The sequence below is a fragment of the Phalacrocorax aristotelis genome, chromosome 2, assembly GCF_949628215.1.
Source record: "Phalacrocorax aristotelis chromosome 2, bGulAri2.1, whole genome shotgun sequence".
In the NCBI taxonomy this organism is placed as follows: Eukaryota; Metazoa; Chordata; class Aves; order Suliformes; family Phalacrocoracidae; genus Phalacrocorax; species Phalacrocorax aristotelis.
Genome location: NC_134277.1, coordinates 85,872,005 through 85,886,549, shown reverse-complemented (window position 1 = coordinate 85,886,549; position 14,545 = coordinate 85,872,005). Strand labels below are relative to the sequence as shown.

Sequence of the window (14,545 nt, the reverse complement as noted above, 5' to 3'; positions counted from 1 at the left end):
TAGCTTTGTAAACTTCTAGCTGGATCTTCCAGGCATGCTTTAATTATTAAATAAAAAAAAAAGTTCTCATTGACCTGGCAGAATAAAGAAGTAAGTGTTCCAAGGAGAAATGTATCTTGCTAGAAATGTCATTTTGTAAAGCATTAGGCTATTTTTGTGGCCTCTAGAGCTCATAAGAAATGTAAGGATTTTCTTTTTTCCCCTCGTTAACCGATAATTCTGTTATTCAGGTTATTGATTATCAGTAATTCCTACCCAGACGTGTTTCCTGAAGATCATTCAAGAAAGGAATGTTAAGATATGAGGTCACCTGATGACGTGACTACGCACTACTTCTGAGTCCTGGTACACGTCCACATTTGTCTGTTAACACAACGCAGGAGGAGCCAGTCTCTTACTTCCATATCCAAGGTTATGGAATTTACCACTGTAAATTCTCATCAAAGATAAAAAAAGTTGAAAAATAAATCCAATGACGCGGTAAGTCTCCAACAGTAAGTCTCAAGACGCAGTAAGTCTCCAACAAAACAAGTGCAATGAATGATAGAAAATACATCTCAATGCTAGACAACCCTTTTTCTTGCATCAGAGAACTGTACAAAGACATAAATCTTTGCCTGATAACGTCATTATGTAAAAACCTGTTTAACGATACCTTTTTGCTTTTGAGAAGCGTCACATAACTTTACACTGGGAAGTGCTGACTCCTTTTTGAGGAGAGTGATTTTGACTCCCTTCCTGGCTCAGCTAGCATTTATTACTCTGCTTTCAGTCTGGTACCCTGGACATGTGCAGAAAACCTTAACACAAAGCTGGCTACAGGTCTCCTGTCACTGCTTCTCTTGCTCCTGAAGCGCCTGGCTGCTGCATCTTACGCAGGGTAGTTTGGGAGGTAGTGGGAGAGACAACAGAAATTTTCTCTGGGTCAGATTCCTGAAAAGAGATGGTTCGGCTTGCTCAGACACATGAAGTGCCATCCATTGGTCATCTCAACTCTCCAGGCTCTGCCGACTGCTGAGGAGTCAGGATCTGATGGCAGTCTGGTGTCTGCTATTCTGCAGTATGGTAGTCAGTTGGACTAAAGCAGTTAACCACTAAGATTCAAAGCTTTTAAGATGTATTTTTAATTTTCAGTCAGACATGCCCTAAAGTTTCTCTCTAACCTCTCATCTATTACAGGTCATAACAGTATAAATCCACATGGGTCTCTGAAGTGCAGTTTTCCACCAGCAGCTTTATGGAGATAGCTTAGAGGAAAATGACCAAACCTCTGAGCAGATGAAGCCCATTAGCACAGGTTGCCTCAGTTTTAATAGATCAAAAATAACTTTTAAAAGTTGTAGCAAAGGATCTCACTCAGATGCCCCTCAAGCATCAGACGTTAGCCAGGCAATGGTCCAGCTCCTTTTATTTCAGGCCCTCTACCTTGAGGAAACCAATAAGGGATCAATACTGCACTCTTAAAGGGACCGCTCACTTTAAATAGATCTTTCTTTGTTGACTTGCAGTGTCAGCATAAGCTGTTAGGATGTTTTACATATCTGACTCTCCTGTCTCTCTGCCACTCTGTATCATGAATGTGTCTCTCCCTTTCCTAGCCTCTCCCTTCCAGATAATGGGTGCATGTTTTTCCCTTTAGTACCACTTGGGTTGCTTTTAGATAAATGTACAAAACAGAACTACTTCCAAAAGGAGACAGCAGATGTGCTCTGTCAGCTTCGCCTATTCTTTCATTCTGCAGATTCATTCTGCAATACCTGACGCAGCATCGGGACCACTTCAACATTCAACTGCTACTGGATGGACAGGCAGGCAGAATCCCAGCCTCACCCAAAACGGGATACTTTCTCTACGCTTCTTCCCAGCTTTTCGTGCTATGGATGCACCAGCTTGAGAAGGAATGATCTCCCCCACTGGGAACAGCACACCCACCGAATTACAATCACACCAGGAAATTCTTGCCTCAGAGTACCCACTATATCCAGAGACTGTCTCAAATCTATTTGGTTGCCTCTAGACTTTACTTCCTTCTCATTCTGATCATAAGAGCCAGAAAACACAAGGTCAGAGCAGGGGAGCACAAGTGCAAGGCTAGGTCATAGCTGGAAACAGCTCCTTGATGGGAGCCATCATCACTTGGAATTCCCTTAGGAAACAAAACACTGCTCTCAGCTATCCTTTGTACAACCTTTAGGATTATGCTAGGGAGGCAAAAGACTAAACTGTGACACTGTGAAGCTTCTTTAATAAAAATACCCTCAAATGCTTTGACATAGCTGGAGTTACCTACAAGCTGTGCAGACTCTAGCACTGTTGCTGAATACCATATATAGTCTGCATACTTGGTCTAGCTACCCTTTGCTATCAACGCTCTTCCTGCACCTATGTAAAGATATTAATAGCAATTCAACTCACAGAAGTCTACTGCTAATCTTAATTCATGTTAGTTGTGAGTTTTGCCTTCTCACTCTACCAGTATTCCACATCAATGTACTCTTACTAGACTGTATTTATTTTCATAGTAAACACAATTCTGGGAAAAGCTGTCCTATGCCCTCTGCTGGTTTTCCACGACACCCATTGTCAAGGTTAGAGTTAAAATTCTTCCTTTAAAATACCAGTAGGTTCCCATACCTCTCCTCCATTTTCTTCTGACTAAACTGCAGGAGGACGTATAGGACCGAATCATAGGGGCATACTATACAAATTGCCTCCTTCGGCTTCCCTGCGACTTGGCAAATGACTACCAATTTTCATTTTTCCTTACTTGCATTTCTTTTCTGAACTAGACTGTTCAGGAAATTCAGGCAATCCCCATCTTTTCCTAAGCAGCAGGCTGCTTTGAGCAAGTCTGCACAGAGAACAGGAGTTCCCTTTGGTTGCCCTTTCATGTTGAGGAGAGCAGTAAACTCCACACACCTTCAGCCTGAACCTTATGGACCCAAAGTTGTTTGTTATTGCATCAATTACCTCCTCGGATTTCTGCCTTCGCTGCCAGGAATCCCTTAACACCTACCTCTAAGAATTTAGCATCTGTACTAGGTTATGCCTAAAACTCTTCCAGATAATGGTCCTGTCCTTAATGTAAGTTTTGGATATTCCATGAGTGCTTTCCAAAAGGCTCCAGACTGAATACAGCTCTGATGCTCACTGCTGACTTGTACTGGTATTTGAAGCCAGTTCATATTGAATGACACAGCTGAGACTAGATCTCTTAATCTAACTTTGAGAGTAAAGCCCCATAACCCAGAGCAAACCCTCTAGAAAAAATTAAAATGTGAGCTAGATGCACCTATGCATACACAATGGCAGTAACCCCGCCTTGCCAGGAAAAAGGAGGTGGTACTGTATCAACCCAACTTTAGTTTAAGATTTTGAATGTGAACACAGCCTTCTTTAAAATTCTCTGCTTGTTTTCCCTTCACTCAAATCTGTACCTTTTTTAATGTATTAGTCACTTGACTTAGTAAATGCTGTGCCAAGTCTATAGCCTGCATGACTGATTGAGTTCTGTCTTCTCAGTAAAAGCAGGAATAGCAAAGAAAAACTTCCAAGGCAGCAGAACTTACTGAAAAAAAACAGAAGAAAAAAGAACAAACAAAAAGAAATACGCCATGGATAAAGCCACAAGACAAAAAATACATAGCATGCACCTCCATTGTGAAATGATCCTTCCTACGAGTCCCATAAATGTATCACTCTTTCAGAAGTGCTGATATGCCAACAGTACTACTTTTTCTGAACTTACTTCTTAGGGGGACTTCCGTGGATTATTTCAAGAGGTTAATTTGACAAAGTCTCCCCCTACCATTCCCAGTGATAGTATCCACACACCATTCACAGGAGAGGAAAAAAACTTACATTAAAATCATGCCAATGAAAGCCACTACCAGGGAATCCAGAGTAAACCTAGAACGAAGTGTGACTTGACTGTAACCAGCTGCATTCACAATGAATGGACAGGCAGACAAATAGCAGTTTTCCTGTGGCCTTCCCCTCAATAGTGCCAGCTGGAAGTCCAGAACACCCAGCTAACTTATGTCTGGCACAAGTGAAAACCTTCAATACACTCCATCTCAGGCTCCTAGATCTAGGATCTTCTCTTGGCCTCAAGCATTTTGCAGAATTAGAAACTGAAGATATTCAGAGACATGACAATGTCAACTGCCCCACAGAAATGGACTGCGCAAAGACAGGCAGCAAGACTATACATGCATCTTTATTCATAGCCGTGACTACTTTGCCACATATTCCATTCAAGATATTTTATTTTTTAAGTTAGGCCAACCATCATTTCACTGGAAGAGACAAGTTCCCTGCTCTTCTTCGCACAGACCGGAAGGCACACCAGCATACATGCCCCATTTGGTAGGTACCAAGTCCATTTTAATAACAGAATCCTTGGCCCAGAAACCATTAAATTCCCCTTCCCCAAACCAGTTGCACGAGGCTGTCTTGGGAACTCAGAATCTGACTTGCGCCCGGAAATGCATCTGTTTTGTAGCATTGTTGCTCATTCCTGTCTTGAGCATCCACTTTGACTTCATCCTCTGCAGGTACTGCATATCACGCTGCTGAGCAAAGACTGCCCCTTCAGGGAGAGAGGAGAAGAGGGAGAAAGAGGATAAATGTCTGTAAGCTTACTGACTACTTATATGCAAACCAGCTGATCTGTCCTCTTACATCAGCAGTTAGCTGTATGTTTTCCCCTCCCATACTGGCACACTTCTTTTCACTTTCCTCTTGGGAAAGGCCAGTTCCCTCTATGGATACCCATGACTGTGATTAAGGGAAAAGGTTGTTTTGCATTCCAACGTGCGATTCTTATTTCAATATTGGATACAGATCACATCACTGCTCCCCAACTGGAAAAGTATTCTAACTGTCAAAGAATGGTTTGTTACATTATTAAATAGCAAGAGTAGTGGTTTTCACAGGCAGAAACCAAGAAATCCTGGGAAGTCACCAAATACCACAAACACACATGCTGATGAACTTAAGGGCTTGCACAGAAGCTGCAATGGAATTTAGACACAAACAACTTATTCTGGTTGGATGTCAGGAACGAAAGGTAACCGGGTGGAAGACAAACTACTGCATAAAACCCCACAAATGTGAAACAAACTTGACCTATTTAATTGTAGAGTGATGACATCCCAGAACCTCCTCCTCCTCTGCAAAAACCTCACGTTGTCACTTACCTGCCTGACTTGTCCAGCCCAAAGCTTTGTACTGCTGTAACACCCGACCCACTGCTTTCTTATTTTTCGCAACAGCCACCGTCCTTGACAGACCAAACCGTTGCTTGTAGTATCTCATTAAAGAACGATGACCCACTCTTGCACCTGTTCAGAGGAGGACACATCTTATTATGCATAATGAAGCAGCTTCTGAAATGCAGCATTCAAGCATATTATGAAAACTGTGGGAAAACCCTATGCTGAGAAATGCTTTTAAAAGGCCCAGAACCTTAAAAACTTTGGGACTATTAGGAACTCGTAACAACTGTAAGAGCTGCTGTACTGCACTCTACCTTGAAGAAAAAAAAAACCCAAAGAGTGATGTTGTTCAAGAGGGCCTTAGCTCAGATAACAACAAAGCACTTGTCAGAAATGAAATTTTCATTAGATGAATGAGCAGAGAGGCAATGCTGTTTCAAACAACTAGGGAAGTAACTTGCTGACATTCAGGAAGTCTTCTGTAACTGCACAGTTGGCACCACTTTTCAGAATGAAAGGGCTGAGGTCCCCTCACACAAAAACCACCAAAACAACAACAAAAAAATGCAAGCAAGAGTGCCAAATGCTATACAAGGCAAAAGTAAGGTTGTTTAATTAATTTTACTGAACTAGTTTACTAAATTAGTTACTAGCTACATCTCTGCAAAAATCTACACAAGATAACCTAAGTTATAGTGTCTCCACGTTGCACTAACACAAGGTATGGAAGCTCTTGGAGGGTACCATGAGAGTTATATGTTAATGAACCAGTAAAGTGGGCAAAGGAACCCTCTGCCCAAGTCCACATACACGTTAATGCTGAACAAGCTGAACTATTTCATAGCAAAAGTAACAGAAAATTAAGACAAAACCGCAAAGACACTTAGATGAAAGTGTGTGCAAGATTACTTTCTCCCTTGCCAAAGGAAAACACAACGATGACCTGTGCTGCAGGTAATGGCTGCAGCTATGAGAAATGCAGAGAAAGCACGTCATAACACAAACCCTATGCCTACCTGAAGGAAGGATCAGCTCCATGGTGTCATCATCATAATCCAACTCTCTCTCTGCTGGGCGCTGCCCAGGCACCTCCACATCTTCCCCATCCTTGTGATCAGGGTAACTGCTCCTGTGGGAGTAGCAGCACACGGTTTATACCTGGTGAGCAGCCACAGCTACGCAGATCCATTACACAGAAGAACTGCAGTGCACAGCTACAGCAAGCCACAAACACTGTCATGTTTTACCCACCTTGGTTTAAGAATTCTTCCCAGTAGCACCCTGCCCTGAACAGAGGCAGAAGACAAGGACCACCCTTCCTCCACTCGGTTCTGTAACTCAGCACAGTTCTGCTGCTGCACACTTCACAGCGACTTATGGTGAAACGCCACCAGTGTGCAGCTCGCCAGCCCTGCACAGCTACTGAACGAGCGCTCCAAGCAGCTCCGCTAAATCCACCTGTCACCATACAGGAGGTATTTCCGACCAAAATGAACACAGCTTAGGATAAGTTACAGGAAGTTCAACGAGAGGCCTCTAAATCACAGCAGGCCTGTTTAACTCCAGCTACTTAGGAAGAAAAAAAAAATCCACAGTAGGTATTAAGCCCACAGTCTGCCTAAAAGGTAATGGAAGAGACAATTATACCCTTTTATGGTCTTTGCTAGTGCACTGAAATCTAAACTCAGTAACAGCAAACATACAAAACAAAACTAAAAATAAATTTTCATGTAGGACTGGTATTAGTGGTCACAGGAGAGGAGAACCAATCGTGCCGTTATACTTACCTAGAAAAGCGGAGAACCAGCTATGCAAAATAAGCATCAGAACCAGAAACAGGACAAATTTTAAGAGTAATAGTTTCTGATGTTATATTCAACTGTCCTTTCGTTTGTTCCCATCTGTGCTCACTCAAAAAAACCTGTCCTCACCTAAAATCATAGAAGTCTGCAAATTCCAGGGCAGCATCTCCATCTGTGAAGAGTTTGCAGTGGCTTTTATCGTTCATGTGAGCCTGCACTGCTTCTGTAGAGTAGAAGGATTTCCCTTTTTCATTGCACCAGATGCAGATTTTCCCAACACCAACTTTCTCTCCTGCAAAAAACATTGACACTTCTATTGGTCTGAATAGACCCTCCCTAGTCAATAGTTAACACTTCTGTGACGTAGGCTTCCCAGCTTACGAACAGAGACACCCAGGAAGAGCCTTGAGCCCTTCATTTCCAGAAGAGCCCTACTGTTCCTAAGCCTTGACCATATGGCATTTTAAGATTTCATACAACCAGGTATGGATCATTATGTACTCTCAATAACAAACTGCATACTTCCAATACAGTTTTCTATCTGCTCCTCCAAAATTATTTTATTCTCATCATCATTTGTAGACTTCAAGGAATATATTTTTTCTAGCTTTTAGCTCTCTCAGAAGTATTATAAACCAATGAGGCAAATACTTGCGACTCATTAGTAGGATAACAGAGTTCATATGCACACTTCAGCAACAGAGTTTTGTCCTGAACTTCACATTAGCTGAATGACTTTCTCAACATTAGAAAACTATGTGAGATCTATGGGGTACTTGACCATGTGTTTGCTCATGGGGTTTTTCTCTCACTCTCCCTGGAAAGCCTGTGGTCCTATTCATGATCAAAATACTGAACTAGACAGTACTCAGATTCTACACACAAAAACAAAACCCAACCCAAAAACTTTTTAAGTCATAGCCAAGTGAAAATAAGCCATAACAGTACATAATCATCCTGATGATAAATCAGGGAACATTTACAGGCATACCCAGGTACTTGATTAATCCTCTGAGATCCACAAGGTACTCTATGTCTGGAATGAAGAAACTGTGAGCTTTTGTCATATGTGCCACATTTTTTGTGAGAGATCTTGAATGGTGGGGACAGAACAAGCAGTCCGTGACTGGTATGGCCCCAACAGCAGGAGTGCTTTCAGATTCTGCCTGCTCCTCCTCTCCTTCTTCCACACTTTCCATGTCTTCTTCAGAGCCAATATCTTCATCAGAATCGATATCTTCCCAGTCTTTTAAAGGGAGTTTAAAATAAAAAAATTTATATGATTACTTCTTCCAAGCAAAACAAGTCTCAATTAAATTAGAAATAGTTATCATAGAAAATGTTGTATTTTCTATTCTTACAGCTAAGTGCCACACAGTCACTTCCAGGTGCAGGAATACACCATTGCCAGTAAAACATGTTTCTTTGTAAGATGCACAGCAAAGCTCAACTCTGCTCATAAAAAAGTTGGCAGACCCGATATTTTTTCCCCTCTCTTTTCTCAACTATTAACACTTTATTGTTGTTTCGAAACCTTAAATTTAATTCACCACAGCACAGGAACACATGCAGGGCTCATTAAAAACAATACAAATCTGTCAGAATCATGAAAATGCTCATTTCCAGCAGTGACTCACCAGTGAGGGAAAATGCACTCCTGTTCACACATACATCTTGAACAACAGAGAATAACAAAGCCAGCTGTCACAGATATACCATGTTACGTTACTTGTTAGTAAATACCAAGATATACTACCAGTTTTACATATTTGCAAGACAACTGCAGAGCTCATAATGGATAGACAAACCAGCAATCTGGTTATACTGCTAGAGGGGTCTAGGAATCTTATTTCAGGAATTCAGATCTAGGGCAGCGAGCACCTCCCAGCACTCTATTCCTACCGATCCCCTTCCAACTGCTGTGTGCGCTGAATGCTTGAGAACAGGTAACATGGTGCTCCCCAGTGTGGCAGGCTGCTAATTAGCGAGATCTTTGCTATAGGATGTAGTATAATATTTCTAAGAGCCTGACACTGAATTAACAGGACTTGTAGGAAACATTGCTGGACAAACACTTAAAAGGAAGATTAACATTCAGAAACCTTCTGAGATTTTAGCATTATGATTTATGACTAACACGTTAATACAAAACAGGCCCAAGCTGGCTCCTTCCTTAGATATTAAGATGCTTGTTCAGAACATACATTTCTTCTCCTGTAAAACAGATTCCCTGAAATGCAACTGAAATTTCACCAGCATAAAACTTCTGTAACAGATGTAATAAGATGACACAACAGTTTCAGTAACGAAGGTGGCATAGTATGGTCCCACTTCTTTCATACCTGTCCCCTTGCTGCAGTTTAATCACCCCACTCAACTGCTCCAGTAGATGCATTTGGATACTGCTGCACTGTAAACTACAGCACTGAAAGTGTCCATGTTAAAAATAATCCTTTTCTGGGAATTCTGAAGCTCTGATCTTTTCAGTTGTGCACTTTCCAGGCTGACCTCCAACAAAGAGCTGTATCCACACAGCGGTGAGGGTGAAGCAGCAGGAACAGGCAGTTGGGGTGGCAACTCTTCAATGAATTTTAATATAGATGCCAACATGCTGAGAAGCTACGCCACACAGTGTCAGGCTAAGAAGCAAGCTCTGGTCTTGATGGGCAGAGAAAAACAAAATCAACCCCACTCCCAACTCCCTTCAACAGATCAGTAAAGTGATTGATGAGACAACAGCAAATGATCATAATTGGATTTCTGTTGATCTATTTTTCAGAAGTAGTTGTAGGGTAACCTTTTATATTAGCCTTCGTTAAAGAAAACTTCCCCTGGAATTTCACATGGGTAATAGTGCTCATATTAGTAACTGTTTATATTCAACCTTCACATGTATCAGCACTTGCGCAGCTGGCAGCTCAGACGCTAACACAGAATCCTTGACTGCAAGCATGGGCCAACCTTAACTCCTTCATTAAGCTGAAAATTTAATCAACAGGAAGACCTTTTGTGATGGAAAATGCTGTACTACTACAGAAACGGAAGGAGACTTTTTACACAAAACCAACAACTACATGGCTTAGCCAAAGCTATCTCTTGTCTGCATGTTTATTGCCTTACCTTCTTCCATATCCTCTTCTTCCTCTGCCTGCTGCTTGGCCAGCTTCTTTGCTTGCTGTTCAAACCACTGTAGCCGTGGAGGTTTTTCCAGTCGCTCTCTACTCTGGGGTAAGCTGGCACTTCCTGTAGAAACTGGAGAGCCACTTGCATTACTAGGAGGTAAAGGCGTCTTCTTCGGAGACGAAGATGGCTGAGCTCTGATGGCTTGTTGAATAGCCGCGTTCATTTCATCTTTGTTTACACTCTCTGGGGCCAGCCCCTTTTCCAGATTCTTCTCATTTAATATTTTCACCTTCTTGCTGACAGCTTGAACAGCTTTCTTCTCCAACTCCAGGTGCTTCTTGGACTTCAAGTGATTCTCGTAGGCATTGAAGGTGGAGAATCTCTTGCTGCAAACCGTGCAGTAAGTGGCAGTGATTTTGTTCTGCTCCTCTGCTACTGCTCTCTGGGCTAGGACTCTCTCTTGGAAATTCTCAGCAGTGACAGGAGGCATGTCAGCAACCTTACGCTTCAGATTGTATCTATGCCAGTCAGTTTTGTAGTGGGCACGCTGAATGTCAGCATCCTTGAAAGCCACACGGCAAGTGATACAAGTGTAGGTTGCCATTACTAGAGAGTAGGGGGGGGAAAAATCATCACACTAATAAAGATGGGTAACAGCCACAAGAAACCCAAACACAACATCCTGACAGCACCCATGTAAGGTGGCATAAGAGATACAGTTCTGGTACAGAATTAAATTATTAGACACCAGCAGTAGCAAACAGCATGTTATGTACTAAAAGGAGCAAAATAATACAAGACTCTGATACAATTATCAGAGACTACTCATACCACAGCAGCACCAGAGCACCCTGGCTCTCAACCCAGCACCCACTGTGCTTGTCAGGGCTTGGACACGGGACGAGAGGGTTCCTGGCCCTATAAGGGGTGCTTCAAAAGCTCTGCACTTGTTAATAAAGATCAGAAACTAGAGGTTCTTATCAAGCTCATGTTCTGCCAACTACAGGTTTCTGGGAAGACTAACAATTGCTCCAAAATAAGGGTAAAAAGGAAAAATCTACTTTCATACCTACTTACAATTTTCCACAGCCTTATCAAACAGGAAGAAAGTTACCTCATTTTAAAATAAAACCCTCTCAGCTATTTTGGAGCAGTGCATGTACGATCAACAACATTTTACCCTGCAGAACTGTAAATCTGGAGATGCAGTTAGTCATGCCTCGACTGAGCACTTGAAACCACTGCTACCTCTGGTGTTCCTCCATGTCCCTCCACCACCCAGCTCAGCTGTGTTACTGGGGCTGTCACAGGACAAATGTCTGATCTGTACAGTGACCTGTAACTGATGCTGCCCTTTCCAAAGTCACACATTTTCCTCCTTTTCAGTGCTTAATGGAACTTAACATTTTTAAACAAAGTTGATGGAATCTCTTGAACACCCCAAAAACAAAGTGAAAAAAAAAGTGTGTTTTAACTGGAGGTCACTAAAGTCACCCCCACCTTTCAACCCATTTATAAAAACTATAGTTTAATCTGGGAAAAAAGAAACAATATGTCAAGAGGAAAGGGGCTGAAAGCAGGCAGAAGAACAGCAGCCCCTCCAAGAAGCTACCAAGAGAGAGGACCAGCAGTGAAAAACACAAATGCTCAGAGGGTCGCAAGGTACTTTCCGAAATGCTAGTTCCCTGGAAGAACTGAATTCCTAATTTACCACTTGCTCTGTCCATACTCCTACAGCGAACAAACAATACACTAACAAGAAATAAAGGCTATGCTATTTTATTTGAAAAAACATCCACTCAGTGTAGGAGATGCTTTTTGTTTTGGAAGAAAATGTATTATCTGCCCACTGAGGGGTCCCAACTGTTCTCTGAAGCATGTCGCTCCCACCTGCAGAGGCCCTTAGCCCTTTCCTAGCCCAAACAGGTGTTCTACTGCCATAAACCAACTGAGGCAGAATCAAGTTTGCTGTTCATCACAAACTCCTTGCAGAAACCTCAGGGATAGAGCAGTTTGATCTGGTCTGTTACAGGTAAACAACAGCTACACACTAGATTATCCTGGGGGATTTAAAAAAAAAAAAAAGATCAGAAGAAGAGGTATATAACTAAGAGGATCTAGAAACATAAACCTTCTTATCTGACTATTAAACGAAGGAATAACACCTGCAATTCTGCTGCATAAAGCAGAAAAAGCGCCTGCAGAATCCCATGTAGTTAGGCACCTCCAATTCCCCACGTATGCTCTTCCCCACCATTTTAACCCCCAAAACCAAAGCACTGAGTTTTCCCCTGTGGAGGGCTCAGGAAAACAAGACTTGAGGCACTTACAAGCCTTCTGCCCACAGTACAGACAAGTCCTTTGAGACAAATCTCGGTTCTCCCCACAGGGCCTTTGTTATGCCTGATTTTAGCTAACTTTATTTGAATAGAGGAGAGTGGCCAGCAGGTGGAGGGAGGTTATCCTCCCCCTCTACTCTGCCCTAGTGAGGCCACATCTGGAGAACTGTATCCAGTTCTGGGCTCCCCAGCTCAAGAAAGACAGGGAACTACCGGAGAGACTCCAGCAGAGACCTACGAAGATGATCAGGGGACTGGAGCATCTCCCTTATGAGGAAAGGCAGAGAGACCTGGGCTTCTTCAGCCTGGAGAAGACTGAGGGAGGATCTCATCAGTACTTACAAATATGTGAAGGGTGGGTGTCAAGAGGATGGGGCCAGATTCTTTTCAGTGATGCTCAACAACAGGCCAAGAGGCAACGCGCACAAGTTGGAACACAGGAAGTTCCACCTGAATGTAAGAAAAAAACTTCTTTACTGTCCCAGAGCAGTGGCACAGGCTGCCCAGAGAGGTTGCAGAGTCTCCTCCCCTGGAGACATTCAAAACCGACTGTTAAAGAGATATTAGATTTAGATACTTAGAATAAGTAGTTAGAGTAAGAAATAGATAAATGAATGTATTCAACATTGTTATACTAGTTCTGTGATCAGAGATATATAGCTATTCTTTTCGGTCCATGCAGAGTACTGCTCACTATGTCCCCTGTACAGCCCCAGCCATGGCTGGATTAATCACCAGCTGCGCTAATCAGTAGAAAGAATAAATACAAAGAACTATAGTTAGACACGAAGTGCTGATTGTAACATCTCTGTTAACTAACTACAAGTATATAGATAAGGTATGTAAATAAATAAGTAGATAAGTACAAGGGTTGAAAGGTTAACTTCTAAGAAATTAGGAAACTTAAATGAGACATCGAGTTGCCATTCTAAGAAGATCAAAGGACCAACAATGGACCAATAAGGCTCATGATCAGAAGCAGAACCAAGACGAGGATGGCAACAACTTGCTGAAGGTGTAAAAATAAGAACTTTTAGCTGACCAGAAAAATGAAGAATTGAGAAAAGAGCGGAAACTTACGATGGACTTTAACAATGACATAATTGTTAGGGAAACTTATATAACTTGAAGGCTGTGTCTTGTTAGTTGCCACACACTGATGGTGGTGGCCCAACTCTGAGCTGTGATTAGTAAAGCAAACCTGGTGGTACCCACTGTCTTGAGAAATTCTTCAACAGCCCCCTGGACGCGTTCCTGTGCCCCCTGCTCTGGGTGTCCCTGCTCAAGCTGGGGGTAGGACAAGATGGTCTCCAGCGGTCCCTTCCAACCCCTGCCGCTCTGTGATCTTAAATCGAGCCCATATCCATAACACAGACTCACACAGAAAAGCCTGACTGACAGGTGGGTGTCTATTATACAGACACCAGAAGTGACAGCGCAACTAAAATCCAGGAAATAAATAAAGTAAAACTCAGCAAAGGAAAGGGCGCAGGCGAAGCCGCGAGTCCCGGGCGCCGCCAGGCGTGACTCAGGCCGGACTCGGAGGAAACCCCGACCCAAGGGGGAGCCGCGGCCGCCACCCCCCGGCCCGGTCCCGGCCTCGGACCCCGCCACCCCGCGGCGGAGCGAAGCGCAATAGGGCACAGCCGCGCCGGGCGGGACCCCGCTCCCCGCCGCCAGACCCGCAGACACGCACCGTGAGGTGAGAGGCCCCACCCCTCCTCCGCGCCGCTGCCGTGGGACGGCTGGGCCGGAATACGCCGCGCGCCGCCGCGCAGGAAGGGCGGGGCCAGCCCCTTCCGGCACTAAGAGCCCGCCCCGCCCGGCGGCCCCGCAACTGCTGCCCCCTGCCGGCCCGGAGGTCCCGCCCCGCCCCGCCCAGCCCGTCAGGCGGCCTGAGGGGGCGGCCCCACCCCACCCCCGGCTCCGCCCCCGCCTCCGGCCTCTGCGCGGCCGGGAGCCGCCGCCGCCAGGGCGGGTCGTACAGCTGCGGCCGACCGTACGGCGTGCGGCCGCGGGCGACGGCCGACAGCATCGGCCTTGTGTAAGGCGTAGCGTCGCC

The 14,545-nt window shown here is 43.9% G+C and overlaps 1 protein-coding gene across 2 annotated transcripts; it reads right to left on the bottom strand.

The window, feature by feature from the left end:
* Positions 1–4,199: 4,199 nt before the first annotated feature.
* ZNF622 (zinc finger protein 622) lies at positions 4,200–14,280 on the bottom strand. Of its 2 annotated transcripts, XM_075084246.1 has the most exons (8): positions 14,180–14,272; positions 12,826–12,933; positions 10,142–10,750; positions 8,013–8,267; positions 7,151–7,313; positions 6,236–6,348; positions 5,202–5,345; positions 4,200–4,591 (listed from the first exon to the last, which is right to left on the bottom strand). In XM_075084246.1, the coding sequence occupies exons 3-8, from the start codon at positions 10,746–10,748 to the stop codon at positions 4,464–4,466; spliced, it is 1,410 nt and encodes a 469-aa protein (XP_074940347.1). In that variant the 5' UTR covers positions 10,749–10,750; positions 12,826–12,933; positions 14,180–14,272; the 3' UTR covers positions 4,200–4,463. The 2 variants fall into 2 exon arrangements, with proteins under 2 accessions (XP_074940347.1, XP_074940349.1); XM_075084248.1 differs by lacking the exon at positions 12,826–12,933 and having other exon boundaries at positions 14,180–14,280.
* Between the last annotated feature and the right edge of the window lie 265 nt (positions 14,281–14,545).

Coding starts and splice junctions, on each gene's coding strand:
- ZNF622 (XM_075084248.1), bottom strand. CDS start 10,748: ATGGCAACCTACACTTGTATCACTTGCCGTGTGGCTTTCAAGGATGCT. Junction 7,314..8,012: donor AGGATTAATCAAGTACCTGG/GTATGCCTGTAA, acceptor TGTTTTTTGCAG/GAGAGAAAGTTGGTGTTGGG. Junction 6,349..7,150: donor GCAGACTTCTATGATTTTAG/GTGAGGACAGGT, acceptor CTACTCCCACAG/GAGCAGTTACCCTGATCACA.